At 48.1% G+C, this 21218-nt stretch overlaps 1 protein-coding gene across 1 annotated transcript in view; it reads left to right on the top strand.

Annotated features, from left to right (window-relative positions):
- lrpprc (leucine-rich pentatricopeptide repeat containing) overlaps positions 1–21218 on the top strand; it is a 46177-nt gene that overhangs the window by 1745 nt on the left and 23214 nt on the right. The window contains exons 4-23 of the mRNA XM_019860325.1: positions 274–395; positions 556–614; positions 1122–1208; positions 1468–1594; positions 1671–1815; positions 1914–2071; positions 2640–2745; positions 2825–2932; positions 8067–8185; positions 8648–8738; positions 9818–9887; positions 12390–12417; positions 12691–12748; positions 13382–13488; positions 14381–14458; positions 14927–14977; positions 15070–15183; positions 15926–16056; positions 16324–16409; positions 20579–20786. Of these exons, the coding sequence (XP_019715884.1) occupies positions 274–395; positions 556–614; positions 1122–1208; positions 1468–1594; positions 1671–1815; positions 1914–2071; positions 2640–2745; positions 2825–2932; positions 8067–8185; positions 8648–8738; positions 9818–9887; positions 12390–12417; positions 12691–12748; positions 13382–13488; positions 14381–14458; positions 14927–14977; positions 15070–15183; positions 15926–16056; positions 16324–16409; positions 20579–20786 (2053 nt within the window). The remainder of the gene's footprint in view (positions 1–273; positions 396–555; positions 615–1121; positions 1209–1467; positions 1595–1670; positions 1816–1913; positions 2072–2639; positions 2746–2824; positions 2933–8066; positions 8186–8647; positions 8739–9817; positions 9888–12389; positions 12418–12690; positions 12749–13381; positions 13489–14380; positions 14459–14926; positions 14978–15069; positions 15184–15925; positions 16057–16323; positions 16410–20578; positions 20787–21218) is intronic.

The raw sequence follows: 21218 nt of genomic DNA, 5'->3' as shown, positions 1-21218 counted from the left end.
AACCTGTTGCCATACCTTTTTTTGGGGGATTTGTTTCAACAAAGACGAAATGAAATCCAGTGCAACGTGCAAATAAGGAAGATCAATTGAGTGGAGATGGAAAATATTTGTACAGAGAAAATCCCAAGATGTACGTGACTGGAAACCAAAGACCTCCATCGCCGACTTTTCAAATGCGTTTTCTCACACCCGGACGTACATGTGGCGTCATGGCAAAATGTCTTATTGTAGACTCGAGCAATTGCAGCAGTGGGCTTTGTCTTATTCCCTAAGGTGCGCAATATGACGTGAGTCACTACAACGCCTTGCTGAAGGTGTACCTGCAGAATGAGTTCAAGTTCTCGCCTACCGACTTCCTGGCCAAGATGGAGTCTGCCAACGTCCTGCCGAACCGAGTAAGACGAAAGCACAGGAAACAGCCACTGACATGACGGATGTTGTTGCCGCCGTTGGCAAAATAAGAACTTTTTTTTTTTTTTTTTAAATTCCTGCACATTTTCCAACATATTTTTAATGCACACGGCTGTTTTTAAGTTCGGTCCTTTGTATTTATAGGTTACCTACCAGAGACTCATTGCAGCCTACTGCCAAAATGGAGACATTGAAGGTGCCAGGTGAGCTTGTGGATGTACAGTATTTTCTGCTCTCTCTCGAGGGGCTATTTTTTTGGAAAATTCATTGCTGGGCATCAGCAGTGGCTGTCTGCAACAGCCAAGTCAATCTTCTGTTCAATGTGCTCGAGCGAGCCCTTCTGATGTTTTTTTTCCCAGATTGTGACATCAGAGTGGGTTAGTTAATATATGAACAGCCCCCTACATCAAGCATCTTTGCCCATGATTTGGCACAGCTAGGCTGTGTGACGATGTGCTCTTTTCAAAGTGTCTAAAACACCAAAGCCAAAAGTGAAGCGGAGCTGTCGCCGTACTGGGCCTTGGCCTCGTGGCGGAGGGCTGTAGGATGATGAGCTCGTATCCTCGAGTCAGGATCACTCCTCTCTTAAATGGTCACAAACAGGCTCCTTGCAACTGTTATCAACTCAAGCCTTTGGAATTGTTGAGGATATTTTGTGTACGTATTTCAGAATCACCATCCATGAATTGTTATGCTCGCTTCATTTCCAGCACCATTCTGGGTTTCATGAAGAGCAAAGACCTCCCCATCACCGAAGCCGTTTTCGACGCGCTGATAACGGGCCACGCGCGGGCAGGGTGAGTGCTGCTGCTTTTGTCTTTGTAATTATCCAATATTGTCAGAAACAAAACAAAAAAACCTAAATGAAATAATTGCTTTTATGTCATTGTTACCACAACTCGCAAATGAAGTGAAACGAACCCTTGTACGTGTTGATGTGCGGAACAACAACAACATTTTTGTTGACTTGAAATGAAACGGTTTGACTGGCAGCATCACAAAACGCTTTGTGCGCGTGGGAAAACGTGCTCCGAATGTCGTGTGTGCGTGTAACAGCGACATCGAGAGCGCAAAGAACATTCCATCAGTCATGCGGGGAGCTGGAATGGAGCCAGGTCCCGACACGTTTGTGTCACTGCTGAACGCCTACGCCGAGAAGGGAGACATGGACAGTCTGAAGAAGGTGTGTCTGTCTGTCTTGAAATTGAACACCCTACCCTTCAGTATTTGACTCAATAAGGATGCCCGGTCCTCATCAGACGCTGGAAGAGGCGGAGAGTGCCGACTGCAGTCTGATGGACCGAGATGTCATGGATGTGATCTTCACGCTGGCCAAGGCCGGGCATCAGCAGCACATCCCCGAAATGGTGGCGCTCCTGAGGCACGAGAGGGGTTACGTCCCAGGTGCGCCTGCGATATGCCACACCGCGTCTTTCAAATAGTTGCTCGGCAAGCGCTGTGAGTGACTGTCTTTAAATGGTCAAACGATTCTCACCTTGCAGATGCGATGCACTTGTGTCTGAGCCTCATCACGCGGGGCCGCCACGATACGGCTTTCCTCATCCTAAGGACGTTTCCCAGCCTGCAGGCGGACGACGTCAACGCCGACTTGGCCAACCTGGGAAACTTCTTCCTGAGACACTGCATCAACATGGACACGGTGCTTGACATCTCTCGCTCACTGAGCCGGCTCATAGGATGTCGGCACCGGTCACCGTTTTGAAACTAAGCTCCCTTCTTCTTCTTACCTCCCACAAAAGTAGTTAATTTGTACCAGGACACATAAAAAAGTGTGGGTTGGTTTCCTCCAAGGATGTTGTCATGAAACTGTCGCCATCTTTAATAAAAGGAAAGCAACAGTCAAACTTCAGAATACATTACTGTATAGCAAACACGCGCAGAAGCTGTCATGTTGCCCAGATCTGATGCAAATTGGACCATTTTTTGCAAAGTACCCTGTCCAGACACTCTTGTCAAATCTCAGATCCTATTAGTGTGACGCAGTAAAATGACACTAATACGTTTGACCTGGTGACCAAGCAGTCGCCGAAATGAACAGCTTATGACATTTACTTTTTGCATCCTTTTCGCTCTCCAAATGTTCTTGGAAAGTCGCTCATTCGCTGGTGTCAAGAGGGAAACGCTTTGAAAGCCTTGTCGGGCGCCTGCGCTCTGAATGCTTTTGTCGCGTGTCGTGACCCGTTTTGTTGTTTGTGTTTGCATTACAGCCACTGGAGAAGATCAGCCGCTACTGCAAAGAGCTGCAGGACGCCCAGCTGCACGCCTCGCCGCTCCCTTTCACGCTGTCTTGCGCCCTGGAAGCCAAGAAGACCCGTACGGCGCCGAAAACACAATAGCTTGTGAAACGCCAAACCATGGTCACGTCATTAAGTGCTGCTTTCTTTTCTTGCAGATGTGTCTCTGGAGCTGATGAAGACGATGAAAGAACACAACTTGCCCATCAGACCTCATTACTTCTGGCCCCTGCTGGCACAGCACATGAAGGACAACAACGCAGCCGGTAACACGCACGCGCACGCACACGCGCTCATGTAGGAAAGACATGAGCATTGTAAATGCTCTCTTTTTAATGATCGTTTAAGTATTAACAGTCACACACATTAAAAATGCTCACAGTGATTTCTATATGCACATGCACACTTGAATGAGTAGAAATGTGACCCCCCCCCCCCCCAAAAAAAAATGACCACCTGTCAGAATTCTGCGTCTGGTTGGAAGGGCCACTTAAACCTGAAATGGGATGCTTTCCGAAATGATATTTATTTTTTTCGCCCGTCTGTGGTATCTTTCGACGTAGATATCCCTTTTCCTTTTGGTTGTTTCATGTGCATTGAATCTCGACATTTTGGTAAAAAGCTCTTGCTTGGCTTGCGCTTTTAAAAGGGAGTTATTGTCTGCTAGTTGTAGCATTCAAGGAAGGGCTGCCGTAACACCCCAGCAATGACAAAAATAGACAGCAAGCTGCCAACCGTCTGTCTGTACGTCCCATCTGAAAAGCAACCATTTGTGTTATTTTTTGCAATGTGGAGGGGGGATTGTGAGGGGTATTTTCTAGCAGAAAGAGCTTTTAAAAGGAGCGCTTCACCTCAAATATTAATGGCACCACCCCCCCCCAAACTGGGACGGATTTCACCGGACCGGGGCAGCCAAGGGCAAAGATGTCTGATCCCCCTCCCGCGTGAGAGCGTTTGAGCGAGAGGAGATGAAGCAAACACGTGCGCTCTCTGGAGGGCTCGGCCAAGAGATGGCAAAGTTTTTTTTCCAGGAGCTCCTAACTTCCCAATCGCAATAAACAACAACACTCTTGACTTTGAGGAAATGTCATCGGCCGTGAAAATGTTGAGTGGCTTTGTTCCAGCCCTCTGATCTTTGTGGCAAACCGGATCGTGGACTTGACCGCCACCTACAGGGCATCAGATGTTTGCGGCATTTCTGAGACCTCGCTCAGTCTTTTCGATGTGAGTTCACTGAAGGATGGGCTTTTTTCGGGGGTTTTTTTTCTCTTGAGTTTGACTATTTTTTGTTTTTTTTTTAATGGTAGAACACACTCAGACAATCTGATATTTTATGGATTCAAAAGAGTGGAACAACTCCATACAAGCCTCAGCTTTGAAATCCCCGTTCAGTCCGTTCCTGGAGTCTTGACCTTGGCTTTGTATCTGACCCCCAGAGCTCACTCGGGGGGATGGCCTAAAAGCAAAATTTCTTGGGCTCCTGTCAGGGAATTTGCCCCAGTCTGAAAAAGGTACACTAGACGGATGGACAATGCCAACTTGGGAAGGTTTCTTACCTGCGACATTTACCTGACAGAGAAAGGCATCAAAGTTTGCTGATCGTTTTTGACGATTCGCCATGTGAAAAGTGAGCGCAAAGTCCGTTGACGGCCGATTTTTCTTTTCAGGCTGCTTCACTTCACCTCTTTGTACATTTTCATTTGATACATGACAGTATGATATTTTTGCCAGTGACAGTGAGCTTTAGATGAAAATTCTTCACACTCCTTGATTGTGAGAAACATTGTCACGGCGTCGTCAAAGTTTCTCGCCTTTTGTTCCCGGTGACAGTTTTAATGGCTAGCTACTTTTGGAGACGATTCCTGCTGCCACTTGACGGTCCTTCCCCGGCCGAGCCTCGTGTTTTTGTCCCGCAGCAGCTCGGAGGACGAAGGGGGAGGAAGAGGAGTAGGGGTGGAATCGTCTCGGTGACAGATAGCCGACATTGTCAGAATCCACCGCTCGTTAGCGGACTTGCTGTCAAACGCGCATCGGCGGCTTGGCTTTTAAGTGCTTGATGTTTGCCAAGCGCCGTCCTCCTCCCTCTCTCTTTGGGGTTTTTTAGAGCGATTAATAAATGATGCATTTTGCCACTGTCAGCTAATTGACAGGGACGAGGAAGCGCTCGGTCCCGCGCAGCATCAACTCCTCTTGTGCGGTCGAGACGGCTCGTCAATGTGAGTCTTTGGCGCCTGACTTGGCAGCGTAGAAAAGAAGGAGGCATGATTTGAAACCACACACGAGCGCGCGCACACACACACACACACACACACACACACACACACACACACACACACACACACGCACACGCACACACATACAGGCCTAACCGCGGCTTCTTAGGAGACGCACAAACGCCAGGGAGGCGTCCATTTAGTCGTCACGGTGTAAAACGGAAGGAGGGAAAGTGGAGAAACTGCTCTTTCGTTCACTCGCTGGTCTGCCTTAACCCTCATGAATGATGCAGCCGCTTCCCCTCCGCTCGCTCTCACACACTCCCTAGTTGCAGGAGGTGTGTGTGTGTGTGTGTGTGTGTGTGTGTGTGTGTGTGTGTGTGTGTGTGTGTGTGTGTGTGTGTGGACAGAGAGGGTCTTACAGAGGGAGGAAGCAGGGGAGGGGGGGTCTTTGCAGGTGATGTGACTGATGCAGAGTGACTTGATTTCATGTAAATGCGAGCGCTCTGAGGGAATTCACTTTGGATTACGCGCCCCACTGTGCACGCTCCATGAAATATTAAGCGCCGTGTCACTTTTTGTCCACAGGTGTCACTAGCGGGCAGAGCGGTCCGAAGCTGCGGAATTGGGAGGGGAGCGCAAAAGGACAGCGGGGGGGAGAGGGGTGCATTTGATCAAGTGTGGATTTAGCGGAAGCATATGCCGGCCCGCACTGCCCACCTGCCACCAGCTAGTCATGGCTTGTCAGCACTCGCCACTTTTGATCACTTCTGACGCGGTAGAACAAGGGTGGGGGTGAGGATTCTGCTGAGGAAAAAAAAAAGGGGGGGTTGGGAATATTATGCACTTGTGTTGTCCGGTCTGCACCTGCCTGCTGATGCGGCCTCACCTTGAACTCTCTGATGCTGTCCATCCAAATTTCTCACAGTCACATTTCCACTCAGGTCGTAGTTGGAAGAAAGGTTGCTGAACTTTGGTGCTTTGTCGCTGAACTCAGAGTTTTCCGATATCTGCACTTGAGTATTTATTCTTCAGCCGACTTTTTGCTTTTTACTCTCTTCATTTGCAAACAGATAACGCTATTTTCTATTCCTTAGAATAGGCTTGATACTTTTTCCCGCCCAACCACCAAAACTCTTTTGTATTGTTGTACATTTTCAGACTTTTTGGACTCTTGTGTAGATACAGGAGGTGGACATGTGAAGGTCGCGGCAGGGATTCAAACCCGCAACCTCACGGTGTTGCCTTAATAGTCGTCTGTGATCCCCAAGCTCCTGTCAAGAATGTGCCATTTGCTTGCGCGCTTGTTATTTTCCATACAGTCTTTACCTCGCCGCAAGATCGAGCGCCCCCTCTGTAGAGTCACAGCCATAGAGAAGGGGGCGCAGGGGTTCGAAGAGGAGAAGTGACAGGTACTCGTGTCCAAGGTCGGGGGCAGAGACGACAGCGAGCGGTTGGCTCCGCCGCTCCTCTCAGGGCTCGGCGCGCACTTCTCATCTTTTGACAGTTAACCTGCAGACATGAAGCTGACGCTGATATCTTGTGACCGCTGCCATCCTTAACTCACTACTTTGATACTTCTCGCCGGGATTTGTGTCAGCCTTCACGCTAACAGACCTGGAGAGGACCCCCCACCGCACTTCCCCTCCCTCCGCCTCTTCTGGACTCACTTCTAAGCCCTGCGCAAAAAACAAAGTTGTTCGGACAAGGCCCGAAGCTGAGCGCGTCACTTGCATGAGATCTAGATGCCACATGAGCTCGCGCTATATTTCGCATATCGCCATAATCTGCCCCCACTCCCGTGTAACTCCAGGTCTTGTCACCCATAATTTACAGCAATTTGGTTGTGGAACTGTTTTCATCTAATGGAATGGAAGCGTTACGTTTGCCTCCATTTTTTTTTTTTTTTTTTTTTTTGAAAGGAGTTTGCAATTTTCAAACTGCTAGCAGGATTTGAATGTAGCCTCACCTCGGTTGGTTTTCAGTGGATACGAATAGCTCCTGTTCAATTTTCCACAGTAGCTCGTGTGTGGACTTGGCGCCCCCACCCCCGCCCCAGGTCTCCATTCACTTGTTTGCTGTTTGTCTGCCGCAGTGGAATTGATGATGGATTATTCAGCAGCTACTGCTTCTCTTTCATAAAAATAAATAAATAAATAAGCAGTGGGAAAAGCGATGAGAGCGGGGGATAAGAACGGACGAGCCGATGGCTGAATGGAGCGATAGTCCATTGAGAAGGAGGAAGATTGCTTGTTTTTCTTGGAAAAGGGGGAGTGAGAGAGAAGAAGATGGATAGTGAGAGGACCCGATGAATGAGCGATATGGACCGGAGGGGGCATAAATGGACGGAGCTGGTTCAGGTAGCCGTACCTGCTATCAGGCGGACACGGGTTTTAATGGCGTGTAAAAGCCTGGGACTCCTCTATTATTTAGCTAAAGAGCGAGACTGCCAGGTGAGCACATACATCCCGGGAGGATACGGAAACGGAGCTCCAGATACCAGTGTGTGTGTGTTTTGTCAAACCTGAGTGGCGAGCATAAATACACACGGCATATTGAGGTGTGCCAACTCTAGCACTTTTAGGTAGTTTGCAGAAGGCCGCATGGGAGGTTGGTATGTGCTGGACGTGGTCGTATAGCTGCGGGGATATTTCCGTCACAAAACTGCACTTAAAGTGAACGTATGTGTACACACGGAATGTGTTTGAGCACTCGTTTTAGCTCACGCGGGCACCCTCGCTGACATGTGCAAAGCGCTGCTGCTGTTGCTGCCTCCTTCATACTTCTGTGTGTGTGTGTGGGGGGGGGGCTGTGGCTGTTCCATATGCATGTGGCTGTTTAGGCCTGACTTCCCTTGGGCAGGACCTCAGGGCTCTGCTGGAGAGCAGGGCAACACTCGCAAGAGTCCACTTCAGGCCAAGTGCTTGTCTTACGCATGCCACTCTAGTCCGAGGTGAAGCAGTTGGCATCCATGAGCATTTTGTTTGGGGGGGGGGACGACACATGTTTTTCACTCTAGTGCTAAGAGTATTGTGCGTATGAGTCTGTTGATTGCTTAGCTGCACTTTTCTGCAGCTTCTACAGCTCCAGGCTTGCGCTTAAGTGTGCGCAGCACAGGGTGGGAAACTGCCAAGTGAAAGTCTTCATTTGTTTGTCGATAAAGTTGATTTTTCTGTGTGTTTTGAAGGTGTGGTGGAGGTGATGAAGGGCATGCAGGCGCTCGGCGTCACCCTGGACCTCGACACCGTATCCACCTACATCCATCCGGTCTTCTCCAGCGTTGAGGTTGCTCGACAGGCTTTCGAGGTAATGTGTGTGCGTGTATGTGTGTGGAAATGAATCTTGATTGCTCGTGCTTCCACCCGCCTTCCAAAACCATGCATACGTAAGACAGAAAACACCAGACAAATGCTTATAAAGCTCCACATTTTATTCTTTTGTTTCTTTCATCTGTTTTCGTGTATTTGGCATCAGAATAATCGAAAAGTTGCACTACAACAATATACTAGTACTTACACATTGCCATCTACGTGTTTTTTTCAACGGGGAATTGTATCCATTACATTTTTAAAGTCATCCTTCCAACTCTGTTTATTATCGTAGCCCCAATGCTAATTTCTTAGTCTGCCGATGGCAGTTCACATTAAAGAGAGCGAACTTTCTACGAGGAAACAAAATGGTTGAACGTTTCAGCGTTTAAATGTACAACGTCTGATCAGTAAGAACTTTTGTACTCTCTTGAATGATTTGAATATTTGCATCTTTCAGGATGCAGGCATTTCACTGCAATCAGAGGGTTTCTTAACTTCGGAGATTCGATTGGTGGCTACAAGCAACTTGGCTCAACTCTATACCTTGTGTATGTACGCACACACACACACACACATTCTGCCTTGTTTATTCCTCCCATTACGAACAAGCATGGCCTGCATCTTGAGCACCCGTCATTATAAAAATTGCTGCTATGCCTGCGGGCTAATTGGCCCAGTGCGCACACACGCACTCACGTACTCTTTGGCGCTCATCGGGCTTTTTAAGAGATTAGTGTGTGTGAATATGTAAAGAGCAAAGGACAAGAGGCGCCTCCACTGGGCAGAGGAGTGTGGCGTAAAGGGGGCCGGCTTAAATAATAGATGACGCTTCCCGTGTTTGTCGTTTTAGCTGGTTTTCGTCTCCTTTACTCATTTTCGCATTTGCTGTCAGCTCTGTGTCCCGTTTTACGCATTTCAAGAAGGTGCTAACGTAAAATAATTGTGGCAACCTTTCTTGCAGCATTATCTCCAGATGGTTACTGTCAAGTGACGTGTATGGGTAGACTTCAGATTTGTTTCGTTTGAATTTAAAAAAAAAAAAAGAAAAATGGAAAGAAAGGAGCTACTCCAAGTGCCATTTCGAGCGGGTATCCACGGAAAAAACAACACTGTTAGCCGCAAACACTTTTTGCCATCTGAAATGACGATGTTAGCCTTCACATATACTGTGTGTGTTGTGCGCGCATGCGTGTCTGTCTGTCTATCAATGCGTGGATTTGAAGTGGTGAAGGTCAGGAGTGAAGCAGGGAGCTGAGCGTGTCAAAGAGACACTTTGGAGTTTGAAGGGGGCTAAAGACTTTCTGCTATTAAAAAAAAAACAAAAAAACGGACTGACGGTTCACCTACAAGCTGACCACCTTCAACTTGACAAATCCAACCCTGATCCATGCCCGCTCTCCCTATTTCTGGGAAAAATAAATAAATAATCAAAATAAAATAATCAAAAAACCGTCCGCAAACTCATCAACCCTTGTGCAACTCCCTCATCCTGTTCTTCTGTTGGAAAAGTAAGGACTCCATTTTTCATCCAAGTAGAGTTAAATGTCTATTTGCCGACAAATCAACAGCGCAGATTAAACAAACAGCCTTCTACATGTATTCATCTCCCTTTTCCTGTCTTTTTCAGTGTCGGACCCTTCCCACCCCCCGCTGGAGCTTGGGATTTTCCGCGGCAGCCTCATCCAGGGCTTCAGAAAGTCAGTCAATTAACCTGTTGTGCGCACTGGCTGTTTCTCCGCCGCACGCGTGCGCACGCGTGCGCACGCGCTCCTACATTTCCATATTTTGCCACGCGACTCTGGACTCATGTTTTAGGGAGGCCCGTAGCACTCTTGGAGGTCACAGCGGCATATGTTTTGCATACGACATGTGCTGCCTATCACACCATCGACAGAGCCTCGGTGTGTATGCGTGCGTGCAGCTGCGGGGAGAAAGGCAGCATACGCACCCGGCTGCCTCATGCATATGGAGGCTTCATCCGCTGGCCCTCGCCCCAAAGCACCGTGGGAGATATGCAAATGAGCAGATGCCCACAGCTGCCCCCCCCCCCCCCCCCCCCCCCCCCCCCCCCCCCCCCCCCCCCCCCCCCTACCAAATAGCCCGAACCAGCCCTGCGGTCTCCCTCCGTTTCACCCTAGCACGCAAAGAAGCCTCGACCCCAGTCACACTGGCGGGCTCCGCTTGAAACGGGGTCTTTATGAATATTTAGCGTTTTAACGCGACGTTGTTGCACACCAATAGCGCTCCCCTACCCTCTTTCCTAATTCATGCCAGAGCCAGGCTGGAGGTGAGTCGCAGCAAAGTGCCTACTTGTCCGCTGGGACCCAAACAAACCAAAAGCCAACTTCACCAAATTCAGCTAAATTTCATTTTCAGCCAGTTTCACCGAGAGGCCCTTGAGAACTGTGTTCAAAATCACAAAATGTAATTTGTGACTCCATCCAATAATACAGGTCATATCCATACCAGCACAAATATTTATTTAAAAAAAATTAATAATAATCATAATAATAATACAATTCACATGAAAACTTTTTCTAGCCAGGGAATTGATGGAAACTTTTTTTTTTAATTATGAAGTCACATTTGTGTTAGTATTAACTTGACAAGAGTGAATATTTTTTTTTTTGTCATATTACATATTCGGGGCGGCCCGGTAGTCAACTTTTTCGCACACCCGCCTCAGGGTGCAGAGTTCCGGAGCCCGGAATCAAACTCCGGCCTCCTGTGTGGCGTTTGCACGTTCTCCCCGTGCCTGCGTGGGTTTCCTCCCACATTCTAAAAATGTGCACGGCAGGTTGATGGAACACTCGAAATTGTCCCTAGGTATGAGCGCGGATGGTCGTTGGTCTATGTATGCCCTGCGATTGCGTGGCAGCCAGTTGAGGGTGTCCCCTGCCTCCTGCCCGAAGATGGCCCGGATAAGCTTTGGCCCCCCGTGACCCTTGTGAGGAGAAGCAAATTGGAAAATGGATGGTTGGATTACATATTTCATACGTGTAGCGCTCGATAGTGGCTGCAAATTTAACTTGACAAAAAGCAGCAGTTTCGCAGGGAGTAAACTTCAACAAAATAGGTGTAGCAGCAAGTTGTTTTTTGACAGTCACTGTTGAGGTTTACTGTTAAACTAATCATAAGTGAAAGAGATTACGCATTGTCTATCTAAAATGACATCATGGTGCCTTGGCAAAGTCTGCCGTCTTAATGTTAACATATAATGATAAATGAATCGCATCGATGCTGCGGCAAGATGTTTTATGCATCAGATATTTCAACGTAAACGGTGCAGCAATACAATTTCAACAAATCTCACAGGCATTTCTTCATCATGCCGGTGGAAAAAAAGACTTGGTGCAGCTTTGCTGAGTTGCTTGAGAAGCTGTTTGTGGATTAAGTCAAGGCACTACTGGATGTGCACGTATCACCATGTCCAACATAATTTTATATTTTTATTTTCATCCATTTTGGAGTTTGATTCTGTTCCTCACCTCTTCTTCCGTTAACACACACACACACTCTCGTGCACTCCATAAGCCTCCCTGACAGGGTAGTAATTGGGACCTGCATGTGTGTGTTTTTGTGTGTGTGCGCGTGCCCCATTGTGTTGCGGGGACCTGTCAAAGACAAGGTCAAGGGATAATTTAATCATTAAAGACCTCTCCGCTTCTCCTCTCTCCTCCTCGCCGGCTCGCTGACAGCACCAGTGATGTCGCGCGTCATCATTTAGCGTGTGTGTGTCTTTTGTGGTTTGACGTGCTTTTGTCCCGCTGTCTCGTCTTTCTTATCCTGTGGGCCGGAGGGCGTCAAGCCTCATCTGCGCCTCGTGCGTGGCCTTTAGTGCCATACTTGTCACTTTTGTCGCCATAGTGATGTGACTGCAATGTTGCCTGATTTGCTAGCCGCGCAGTCAACAAATGGAGTCGATTAAAACACCTGCTCATCAGTACGTTGCAATTGAATTATTTGGCGGTGAGAAAGGCACGACCAAGCAGATTTTTCTCAGGATGACGTTCATGTGGTGTTGAAAACATGAAGAAAGACACCAGTGACTTAAATGAAGCTATATCCTCCGTAGACTGGCGTCGTCTTTTTTCTTATGCTCCAAGAGACCAAAGTATCTAAACTTGCTGGTGTGTGTTTGAAATGACAGCGTGTGGAATGAGAGCTAATGCCTTGTCCTCCACTGCCCCCTACTGCAGGTCTGATGACATGGAGAGTATGGTGAAGGTAATGAGCTTCATGTCCCCTGCACCCACTAGACACAACATTAGTCCTCATGGAAGCGGTACAAAGAAAGATTACGCTAGCCGACGGTCACTTGACAGAACTGCCTTCGTTAACCGAAACATTGAGTGTTTCAGTTAACATTCAATGTTAATTTTCAGGCTGTGCATATAGTGCAGGAATAAATCAATGTTTAACTTTGCGTTAGCTCCAGTGCAAACTAGCCGAGCCTTTAGTTCCAATGGAGATCTAACGGCTCTTTGTTTCTTCAAACAGATAACCAAGCTCTTGTATGAAGACGAACGCTTCAGCAAAGCACACACCAAACCGGCAGGTAAACTCTTGCCGCATGTTAGCGTTCACCTTTACAGCGTCGGCGGTTTGCAGCTATAATTCAACTCGCATAAAAATTGTGTGTGTGTGTGTGTGTGTGTGTTAGGGTGAAAGAAATGCCCTTGTTCGCCATAGGCGGAAACACAGCCTGGCCGCTGACACAGCACTGAGTTGTGACTGTGTGTGTGGCCAGCATGTAAAGAGCGTGAAATGTCTGCGGTAAAACGTGCGTTTGTGAGGCGTTAATGTCACTGTGTGCGTGCACGCGCGAGAGCGAGGCCAAGACCCAGTCCCCCAGTGGTGGAACTGGTGTGTGTGCGTGTGCTGGTGCTGGTGCTGGTGCAAGCGATGGAGATTGCTATCCATGTCACATCCCGTTAGACAACATCTGCGAGCCTCGCTTTGTATGTGGGTGGGCGGGCGGGCGGGCGTTCACATACGCATGTGTTGAAGTTAGCCACCGCTGTCAGCGCCAGCCAACCATGGCACACACCGCGACCCCAAAGCAGCCTCTGTCAGCAGGACCGCCACGAAAATATAAACACACAAATGGATGCACTGACTGACGTGGTGGCAAATGAAATGTATTCCCTGGGCTGCTACTCAATGCGCGTGTGTGTGTTTTCACATCCAGACACGGTCGCCTACTTCCTGTACAATCTGATGGACAGCATGTCAGAGAGCAATATGCAAGCGCAGGAAGACAAACTGAGGAATTACTTCAACCAGCTGAAGGCGCAGGTACACACCTGCACCCTCGTGTGAGACATAAAATGTGAACCTTTTGAGAAGAAAAAAATATTGGGTAAAAAAAATACTTGGATATGAAGTACAGTACTGAAAAATCATGATTTAAAAAAAATACAAAATGATTACACAAAAAATGTATATTGACACAAGAAAATAATTCTGATAAAAATATTATAACCAAATACTACAAACTTGGGACAAAAAAAATACAAACGTTGGAAAATAATAAAGGAAAAAAAAATATGAGTCATGCACCGATAGCACTCCTTTCAGACCAAATACATTTGAGCACTCATAGACACTGCGCAAGGATACTTTTCAGCGTATCCTTAAGGTGCAGAGAATCAGCACCTCCCTTGTCTTTAAACTCGCTTTGACTTTATTTCCAGTGCGTCATCAAGCAGCCAGATTACTCGCTGCGTGCAAACTCTGAGCTGAGACTTCCAGACGTGTTCCGACAGATTAGTTCATGTTTCACAAGCTGCCTCTTAGCCATTCAGCTCCGTCTGCAATCCCGATATAAATTGTACAGTAATCCACACCGTAAACATCTTGCTGTTAACATCTGCAGATTTTAAAAAAGCGTCTCGAGATGCTTAGTCTGCTTATAATGTCATTTCTTTGCCACCTTCATTTTTTTTTCCCCTTGTCGTCTGCCCCAAGAGCATTTAAATTCACCTTTTAATTTCCATCCTCATTCATCCTTTAATTTAAATGCAAACTCTGTGGCAGCCCCTAATTGGCCCTCGGCGGCTGAAGTCAATTAAAGCTGGACCAAACTTAACCACTTCTTACTTATGGCTTCATTAATCTTGACCTCTTTTGCCCCTTGAACATGCGTGCTTTTAAGTTGATCCGTTGGTCATTTGTTTTTATTTGACAGAACATCGTCATCTCTGCAAATATCTACAGAGGCATCAGAAACGTGCTGGAGGCCTGCCACGCTCCAGAGCTCATCAAGGTACAAACAAACGCACAGCACTTGATCACCGAACCGCTGAATGGCACCGCTGTTCGCGAGTGTGCTGATCCACGTCGGCGCATTCGGCGCACAAACATTTACCGAGCAGTCAGATATGTGCCGCTACTCAGAAGCGAGCTAGTGCTGTTTGTTGACGCTAATTTGCTAAACCCAATGCGGCTCTGCTCATCGTTTGTCATGGGGGGGAGAAGGGCAGAATTTGGTCGGGGGTGTTGTTTTGTCATGACCTCACTGTTACATCACAGTGGGGCAAAATTCTGAAGGACTTGCTCATGGTCATATTTTGGGGGCCAGGGGGGAGCAATTGACAAAAGATTGACTTCCTAGTGTTTTTCCACACATGGTGGGCGTGCGGGCGCTCGAGTGAGCAATCTGTTTGTATGCAAAGAATTAAAAAAGGAAGTCTGACCTGACTCTGCATATTGACCTCGTGCGTCTTTGTGTCAGGATGTGATCGCGCTGGTGGACCCAAATGAGCAAACGGCGCCCCGCCTGAACGTAAGTGGGACAACAGTGTTCGGCTTTTGATTGATTTCTTTGTTTTCATCTCTTTCTGAGTAGCGTTAACCTTTGTGTTTGCTTACCGTCAGGGACTTGAGGGGAAAGTGCCATTTCTGGAGGCGAAACTGGCCGAGCTCAAAGCGGAAAACAAACCTCTGGCTTTGACGCTGAAGCAGGTCATCCAGGCTCTCTCGGCTGAGGAGGTACACTGCTTTAGGCTTGTTTTTTGATCTCACTTTTTGATGCCGGCATCATGACACCTCTGCCTCTCCAATGGTGTGCAGTTGGCCGGAAACGTTTTGATGGAAAATATTTTGCAAAATGTGAACACAAAGGAGACAGCATATACCATACCATGTACAAACTAAAATAGTTGGACAGTTTTTGGAAAAATACAAGAATATTCCGAATACAAATATGATGAAAGAAAAACAATACTACGTCAAAAGTATCACAAAGTACACAAAAATATAAGAATAGAGAGCAGCCTTTCGATGAAAAATGATCCGTGGAAGTCATTCTCGAGATGATCAAGAAGACATTCATAACTTCACGGCAGAACTTGATTGCGGTACTAGTCATTTTTATTCAATGAACTTTTTCACCGTTTTAATCACGACTAATAAAGTGCACCCCTCTTCAAGATTGTCGTCATCCTTCTCACTGCTTTTTGCGTTGATTAGCTGGATGAAATCACACAGTTGGCAGCCGTTCGGATGAGCTGTGTGGTCCATTTCGTCTTAAAGTTACCCACTCTGCCTCCTCAGCCTTTGAAGGGCCTCCACTTAGTGTTTGAATAGATTTTTTAAAATTATTTTTGGAGGGGGGGCGGGCGGGGGCTTTACAAGGTAACTAATGATGCAAAATGCATTGCATTGTGCTGTGAGGGTCTGCTGTATTTTTAATGGTTGGGCTCTCCTCTTAAGAGCCTCCGCCTCTTTGCAGAACCTGCAGCGCGCCCTCGAGCTGAAGCGGCAACACCAGGACGAGATGAGCCTCGGGGCCTACGCCGTCCTCATCAACCTGTGCTGCCGCCACAACGATGCGGAGGAGGCGCTCAACCTGAAGAGGGAAATGTGCGGCAAGCAGGATACGCGCACGCCACGCACACACATGACGCCGCAACCATTAAAGTTGAACTTGATCGCTATCGGGAGAGACATTAATGCAAGGTCCGGCCGGCCCGCTCTGTTGACTGCGTCGAACGCAGGAAAGCCCCCCCCCCCCTCGCCCCCCGCTTCCCGTTTCTTCCATCCGTCACCTGCTCCCCACATCTGACTACAATACGATGAGCGGAATACATGAATCCCCAATGTCTGTCTCTCTCCGTTCTCCTTCCTCAGGAGCCGTCAGGATTCATCCGTGGCGCTTGATAGCAGTAAATACATCGCACTTGTCAAGGTGCTCGCCAAGAATGGCCGAGTGGAAGGTAAGCTTGTCGCCAGTGAGTTCTCTCTCCCAGTCATTTGGTTACTCTCCACTTCCGCATCCTTGCACTGAGACGCCGGCCGTTGAACAGTCGTCCTTCATTTTCAAACTGTCGGAGCTCTTTTCTCACCAGACTGATAAACGTAGCGATTTTGAGTTGCATCGCAGGTGCAAAATCAAAACCGGTCAAAGCAAGAATCGGATCGTGTTGGATTGTATCCAACACCGGATCTTGGATTGAAGATTGAAGTGTTGTCACAACCCCCCCTGGGTACAGTTGTCAACCAGGATTAGCGGGAATGTCAGAAGAAGATAAAATAGCCTACGTAGCCGCCGTCTCTGCTTGAGCAAGAAAAAAAAAATTCAGAAAGTTTCAAAGACTGCAGTTGTCTTGCACTGCAGGAAATGTACAGCTTTTGAAAGCTATCTTGAGTTGAGGGGTTTTTTTTTGGGGGGGGGGGATAGTCTAAAAATGCAAAAACAACAAAAAGTATACAAAAATATTTGGCCCCAAAAATTGGATGGATCATTTATGTTTGACAACCGATATGTATTTGACAAGAATATCAGACAAAAATGCTTCAATTGTGAATGAAAAATGCAAAATGATTAGGAAAAAATACAAACGTATTCCACGTATAAAACCTGTAGCAATACATAAAAAAATTTACATCCTAAGATATGAGACAACACAACATACACAAATATTAAAATAAATGTACATAAATAATTTGGTGACATACAAAGATACAAGTATTGCATATTTGACAAGAAAACTCATTTTCCCCTTAAATTGATTCAGCCTAACTTCAGTGACGATTGTTTAATGTCAATTTGATTTTTTTCCTTTCCTTTCATTTATTTTTTTTTTTAATCTGGCGCAATGTATGGCGTGTCCCCCATCAAGTCATGGTCATTTCTTGTCACTACAGTATAGGATTTTTAACATTTAAACACCAAAAGAGACCCTTGCTGTTGTCAGGTCAGTCTTTTTCTTCTGTTTCTTAATAGTCACTCACGCTCTATGGAAAAATGTTAAAAGTGTGTGAGTGCCTGTGCGCGCGCGCGCGCGCGTGTGTGTGTGTCTCTCACCGGTCCGCCTGTCTCCCTCAAAGCATACAAATTAGCCAAGCATTTTCACAATGCTACGGTGAATTTCCTTCTGCTCATCGAGGAGCCAATTACCATCAGTGCTGCCGCTTTGCTTTCTATTTTTTTCTCTCTCTCTTTTTATTCACACAATGACAGCCAAATGTTTCCCGTGTCTGTCCTCTGTCCTCCCTCCTCGCACGGCCGTTTGACATCTCTAGATACACACGCACGCACGCACACAAATGTGCACGCACCCCTGCATCAGAGAGAAATGAGAGGGGGAAAATTACAGGACTCTGTGCATTTTTGTGGAATTATTGAAATCCGCCTTGATGCTCATGGCAGATCATGTCCACCAAAGTGCCTGAGTGGTGTGTATATACACACACACACACACACACACACACACACACACACACACACACACACACACACACACACACACACACACATTTGCATGTGAATTCAAGCAAAAGGTATTTGTTGGGCGCGACAGTTGGAGTGTCCGTCTGCGCGTGGCGGCTTGTGCATAGGCCGCGCTAAAGCGTTGGCCATTAGCCTGAGTGCGCGCAACGGGCGAGACGCTTGTCGCCCACATTAGCACACTTGGCTAACCTTGATGTTAGCGCCCCCCCCCCCCTCTCCCCCGCTCAGGCACCGGCGGGCTTCCCGGCTCGCACCGCGCACACCGGGCCCCAGATGACGATCATGTTGACCGGCGTGGTTTTTATCACGGCACCTCTTTTGCTGTAGTTCAACTCGTGCCTGTTAACTTCTTCACTTTTGACTTTCCTCCTCGTCGAATCAATGAATTTACGTCTGCTGCGTCTTGAACCTTTGTTCAAAACATCTGTCTTCACATCTGCTTCAAGCCTCTTTGTCTGACGATTGTATTTTACATCTGGATGCCACGTTCATCTTAGAGGCCGTTATGGCCGTTGCTCATTATTGCATACGTGTGTAAGTGTGTGCGTATGCGTGCGTGTGGTCACGGGTCGATCGCGGGAAGCTGGTTGATCAAAAAATAGAGCTTCAGTCAAAAATGGTTGGGCACCCCTGTTCTACAGGATGCACTGCAGGGCAAAAAAAAAAACATTTCATCATGAAGGCTGGATGTGCATTTGTAGCCAACTTAGTCATTTTGATAGTAGGCGAAGAGAGCTAATATCGATCCATACAGCATGGGTTGCCTTCATTATAAGGCTTTTCATTTTTGGCGGCTCCAGACATATGTTGCCGACCCCGCCATAGATGAAAGTAAACAAGACAGAACAAGCATGCTTTGTAACTCCTCTTTTGCCGGCCCTAACTGCCATCGAGCCTTGAATTTCGCATTTAATAAACAGCTGTCAGTGGGTCGTAGGTTAGAAAACGATTCATGTCTTTCCGACGTTTTAGTCAATCTTTGGCCTTCAACTCTATCAAGCATGCAGTCTACTGCCAATAGGGGAGACGGGAAGTAGTCCCCCCTCCGAAACAAACAACTCGCAAGAGGTTATGGTGAAAAGCTCACAAAATAGGAGACACTGCCTCAGTCTTCCGCTTGTCTTGCCTTTCTGGATTTAACTACACCTCTCCATCACCACTTGTCTCTTTGACCTGCCCTTGGCCTTCACTTCGCCTGTCGTTCTTTTCCGCCACGTGCTGCGAGTCGGTCGTCTTTGTCTCTTTTCGCCTGCTCCCGCGTCAGGGAGCATTAGATGAACCACCGGACTGTGTGATGTTAGTTTGCCTGTCCTCCTCCCTGTCTCCTGATGCTCGCTCGCGTGCACGTGTGAGTGGTCTGGCTCGCTTTGCCGGCCCAGATGCTTGGCTGAGCTGATGGTTATGCATACTGGCGAGACGGGCGGGTAAAAGCAACGGCGGATGCCCGCCGGGAAGCGCGGGGTGGCTTGAATGGTGGATGGACCGCTCCATTTGGCCCGATCAGCTCCGAGCCATTGGCCTGGGTGATTAGCGGCTGTGTCACAGGGTGATGGAGAGCGCGGCTCGGAGACCGCGGACTTTAGTTGGGGGTGAGAACTGAGGGCGTTGATCCACCAGCAACACACGCGTGACCGTGGAAATGAAAGGTGAAATCCAAGGGGACGACAGGACATCCAAGGGAAGGGCTAGAGTTTTCGTCTCGCTTATCCCCAATGCAGTATAATTGCCATTTTCTACACACGCGCACACACACACATATGCATGTGTGTGTGTGTGTGTGTGTGTGTGTGTGTGTGTGTGTGTGTGTGTGTACCCCCCCCCCAAAAAAAAAAGAGAAACCATAATATAAGACAAATAGCCAGCAGTTTCTTATGTTAAATCTGGTCCTGTTCACATATGTCTAGCAAACTGAGAATTTTGCTGTATCCTGACATGCTAAACAATGGTGTATTCCTCGTTCAGATGCCTGGCATTGCGTTTTCGAGTTCAGCCACACCTGCGTACTGGAAACCTTACAGATATTCCGCGCACGTTCGCGTCATGCCCCTCGGTCACGGTGTATAGATGAGTATCTGGTTTGGAAAGCGGCTGTATCGCTATCAACCCATTAGCAGCTGTCTAAATAGATGGTAAATGCATCTTAATGACTTTATCCTCGTAATACGCACGCACGCACGCATGTGTGCACACTCCCCTGTTCAGCCCCCCCTCCTGTGTTGGCCAGATGGGTGCGTGGCGAGGAAAATAGCCCTGCATTTCCATGCAAAATGGACGGGCCCCTCATCCCGTTTCCAGAGGTCTCGTCGAGGCCGCGGCTGGCCCTCGGCGCCGCGTGCCTATAATTTAGCCCGCCCCCACCCCCTTCTCCGCCTGGCCAAGGCGAAAAGATGGCCTTCGTCGTAGGGGTCCTCTAATTGTGGTCTCGTTTCGAAAACCGCACGTAGCAATTAGAGCAGAGTTGGCATTATCCAGGGTTGCATTTGCATCCCCTGCTGCGAGCAAAATGCTGTTTTGATATGGATTTGTTTTCCCTGCGTGGAATTAGCTAAGAGGGCCTTTTATGAAAGCATTTGCGCACCCCACTTTTCCTTTGTTTCGGATCGCATGTGTTCATTTGTTGCTCTTTGTGTTGTCTGGCGGCTTCTTCTCCAGAGGCCGTGGACATCCTGAAGGAGATGAGAGAGAAGGACGTGGTGCTGAACGACAACCACGTCACCATGTTCTTCCACACCCTCAGCGCCGCAGTGGCCAATGGCGGCGCCCCCGTGGTCCAGCGCCTTCAAGACACCATCTTCACGTTGGGACTGGCCAAGCCCAGCGCCAATCTCTGCGCGCCGCTGGTCAGCGCCTACTTGAACAGGTAACGCCAACTCGCCCTTTGCTTGCAGCCCATTGTGGCGCCACGTCCATTCGGCATGTGTTGGATGCGTGCGAGCGTGTACCTGGGCCCGCCGCTCATCCCTCCCTGTGATCATAGCCGAGGTTACGTTCCGGTTCAGCGCCTCAGACGGATGAGAGGATGTGGAAATTGCTCATTTGCGTACGTTTTTGTGTTCCCGAGTGCATGTGGCTTTGTTGTTTTGGACTCGGCAGCTGCAACCTCTCCCATGAGTCCCCGCCCCTGCTTCCCCACCCACTGCTATATTCCCAAGGTGTGTGTGTGTGTGTGTGAGTGTGTGTGTGCGCGCGCGCGCGCGCGCGCATCTCTCTCGATGTCAAATGCAGATCAGTGTTATCAAACATTGGCCGCGGGGTCACTCGTATTGGCCCGCCTCCTCAGCGCCTCTGTGCC

This window comes from Hippocampus comes, unplaced genomic scaffold, assembly GCF_001891065.2.
Source record: "Hippocampus comes isolate QL1 unplaced genomic scaffold, H_comes_QL1_v1.1 scaffold39, whole genome shotgun sequence".
In the NCBI taxonomy this organism is placed as follows: domain Eukaryota; kingdom Metazoa; phylum Chordata; class Actinopteri; order Syngnathiformes; family Syngnathidae; genus Hippocampus; species Hippocampus comes.
Note: the sequence above shows the minus strand (reverse complement) of the source record. Positions and strands in the feature narration are given on the sequence as shown.